This window comes from Chrysochloris asiatica, unplaced genomic scaffold (genome assembly GCF_000296735.1).
Source record: "Chrysochloris asiatica unplaced genomic scaffold, ChrAsi1.0 scaffold00122, whole genome shotgun sequence".
NCBI lineage: Eukaryota > Metazoa > Chordata > Mammalia > Afrosoricida > Chrysochloridae > Chrysochloris > Chrysochloris asiatica.
Genome location: NW_006408640.1, coordinates 8,491,334 through 8,495,009, shown reverse-complemented (window position 1 = coordinate 8,495,009; position 3,676 = coordinate 8,491,334). Strand labels below are relative to the sequence as shown.

At 37.7% G+C, this 3,676-nt stretch overlaps 1 protein-coding gene across 1 annotated transcript in view; it reads left to right on the top strand.

Moving 5' to 3' along the window:
* ARHGAP28 (Rho GTPase activating protein 28) overlaps nucleotides 1-3,296 on the top strand; it is a 124,638-nt gene extending 121,342 nt beyond the window's left edge. The window contains exon 19 of the mRNA XM_006868715.1: nucleotides 3,202-3,296. Coding sequence (XP_006868777.1) covers nucleotides 3,202-3,296 — 95 coding nt within the window. The remainder of the gene's footprint in view (nucleotides 1-3,201) is intronic.
* The last annotated feature ends 380 nt before the right edge of the window (nucleotides 3,297-3,676 follow it).

Genomic DNA, 3,676 nt, shown 5'->3' with positions numbered 1-3,676 from the left:
ATGTTATATGTTGGTGCAATTGTGAGGAATTTTGTTTTCTTTACATAGAGGTAAAATCCATACTGAAGTCTTTGATCTTCATCAACAAGTATTTTAAGTCCTCAAGCAAGGCTGTATTATCAGCATATCAAAAGTCGTTCCTGAGTCTTTCTCCAATTCTGATACCATGTTCTTCATATAATTCAGCTTCTCAGATCATTTCCTCAGCATACAAGTTGAATAAGTGTGGTGAAAGAGTACAATTTAAACCATTCCTAATTTAAGCCACTTGGTATACCCTTATTCTGTTCAAATGACTGCCTCTTGGTCTGTGTACAGGTTCCTCATGAACACAATTAAGTGGTTTTGAATATCCATTCTTCACAGTTTTATCCAGTTTGTTATGATCCACACAGTCAAATGCCTTTGTATAATCAATAAAGCACAAGAAAACTTCTTTCTGGTATAATCTACTTTTAGTCAAATTTCATCTGACATCAGCAATGATATACTAGTTTCACATCCTCTTCTGAATCCTGCTTGAATTTCTGGCAGTTCCCTGCCGATGTAGCACTACAACTGCTTTTGAATTATGTTTGACAAACTTTTACTTGCATGTGATATTAATGATATTGTTAGATGTTTTCTACATTCTGTAGGGTCACATTTCTTTGGGCACAGATGGGCACAGATCAGTTCTGATCAGTTGTCTAGGTAACTGTCTTCCAAACTTCTTGGTATAGATGAGTGAGTAACTCCAGTGCCGCAATTTGAAATCCATCGATTCCTGGAGCCTTGTGTTTTTCCTATACCTTCAGTACTGTTTGGACTTTTTCCTTCAATAACATTGGCTCTTGAGCACATACTACCCCTTGAAATGATTGGCCATCGACCAATTTTTTTGTAAAGTGATTCTATGTATTCCTTTCATCTTTTTTTGATGCTTTCTGCATCATTCAGTATTTTGCCCATGTTGTTGTTGTTGTTGTTAAATGTCGTTGAGTCAGTTTCAGCCTCATAGCAATCTAGTATAAGGTTTCCAAGGAGCAACTGGTGAGTTAGAACCACTGGTCTTGCTATAGAATCCTTCAGTTTTGCAATTGGAGGGTTGAATTTTACCTTCAGGTCTTTCAGCTTGAGAAATGCTGAGTGTGTTCTTTCCTTTTGGTATTCCAACTCCAGGTCTTTGTGCATCTTATTAAAATTCTTGACTTTGTCTTCTCAAACTGTCTTGTGAAATTTTCTGTTCATCTCTTAATTTCCTCATTTCTTCTAACAGGTTTAGTTTCTCTACATTCAAGAGAAGTTTTAAGATTTTTATGACAGCCATTTTGGTCTTTGCTATCTTCATGTGTGATGTTCTTGATGTCATCCTATAATTCCTTTGGTCTTTGATCACTAGTTTATAATATATAAAATCTGTTCTTAAGATTGTTTCTAAATTCAGGAGGAATGTGCTCAAGGTCATATTTTGGCTCTCATGGACTTGTTTTAATTTTCTTCGGCTTCACTCTGAATTTGCATATGAAAAATTGATGATTTGTTCCACAGTCAGCCCCTTGTCTTGTTTTGACTGACGATACTGAGCTTCTCCACTGTCTCTTTCCATAGATGTAGTCAATTTGATTCATTTATATTCCAACTTGTGAGGTTCATGTGTATGGTCACAGTGTATGTTGTTAAAAAACATATTTGCGATGAATAAGTAATTGGTCCTACAAAATTCTGTCATGTGATTTCTAGCATCATTTCTATCACCAAGGCCATATTTTCCAGCTGAAGCTCCTTCCTCTTTGTTTCTGATTTTCACATTCCAGTCAACAGTAATTATCAATGCATCTTGAATGCATGCTTGGTCAATTTCAGACCGAAGAAGTTGGTGGTTGTTGTTAAGTGTCGTTGAGTGAGTTCCAACTCATAGTGACCCTGTATAGGGTTTCCAAGGAGTAGCTGGTGGGTTTGAACCACCAACCTTGTGGCTAAAACTGACCTTTGCAGCCCAGTGTATTATCCTGCAGCACCACACCCAGAATTCTTCAATTTTATTGTCAAAGCTTTAGTGGCTAGTGGATAAATTTGAATAATAGTGGTATTCACTGCTCTTGCTTAGGTTGTTGTTGTTGTTAAGTGTCTTCGAGTGGATTCCAACCCATAGTGACCCTGTATAAGGTTTCCAAGGAGCAGCTGGTGAGCTTGAACTGCCAAGCATATGGATATTACCCGACCACCAAAAGTGTTGTACTTCAAGATAGATTTTGAATTGCTTGTTTTGACGATGAATGTTATATCATTCCTCTACGGTTTGTCCTTCCTGGCATAGTAAACCATATGATTATGTGATTGAAAGTCCATTTCTGCTCACTAATGCCTAAGATACTGGTCTTTATTCATTCCTCTTAATTTTTGATGGCTCAAATTTTCCTAGATTCATATTTCATACAGTCCATGTTCCAATTATTAATGTTTGCAGCTGTTTCTTCTCAATTTGGGTTGTGTCCCTTCAGTAAATGAAGATCCTGAAAACTTTGCTCCATTCTTGTCATTAAGGTCAACTCTACTTTTGAGGAAGCAGCTCTTCCCAGTCATATTTTGATTTCTTCTAACCTGAGGGGTTCATCTTCCGGCACTATATCAGAGAGTGTTCCACAGCTATTCATAGGATTTCAGTGGCTAAACATTCAGAAGCAGTCTGCCTCTCCTTCTTCCTTGTCTGTCTTAGTCTGGAAGCTCAGCTGACACCTGTCCACCATTGGTGACCCTGCTGGTATTTAGGATACCAGAGGCATAACTTCCAGCATCACAGCAACACAAAAGCAACCACAAAACTAGCAGACAAGTGGTGAAATCTGCATGTAGGTCATATGTATTTCCACAGTTTCACATGAGATTTACTTGAAATATTTCACAATCTTAAAAAAAGAGAAGGAAGGAAAGAAAGAAAACTGGGCTTTGCTAAGAAGCTTTAAAATACATCTACTTACCTTTGACTGAGAGAAGTGTTGTTGTTGTTAAGTGCCATCAAGTCAGTAGTGATTCATAGTGACCCTCAATAGGATTTCTAAGGAGTGGCTGGTGCGTTTGAACTGCTGACCTTGCAGTTATAAGTCCAGTGCTTATCCTATAGAGCCATACCAGGATTCCATTGGCATTATTTCAACTTTACAAATACAACACAGAGAAGCATGAATTCTTGAAAACATTCTCTGATTTTCTTTCTTTTAGGACAGCATTGCTTGGATCCAGATGCTTATATATTGGATATATACCATGTAAATCCTCAAGCTGAATGGGTGATTAAACCTCAGTCAAGTTTTTGAAGTGCTTTCATAAATGGACACTGCATTGGTAGAGGAAAAGAGATTGCTTTTGACATGTTTGTTTCTGGGACCCAAACCGTGGTGTATCCTGGCATCCTCAGCATGAACACTGGAAGAGCTGATGCTTCCTAATGCTGGTTCCTTGGGAAAAAAGTAAAGGAAGTGGGATGCAATCTTTACAGAAGAAAGGCCAACCTAGAATATGGATCTTTCATCGTTTCTGGTATTTCTGCTTCACAGAAGAAATGAACTTATTCCTGGAGATAAGAAACACTCCATTATGTAGCCAGTGCTACCAAACACAAGAAGACAGTGAGACTCTTTTTTTTATACTTATATACATATATTGAATGCTCACAATATCCATCATTTTTGCTCAG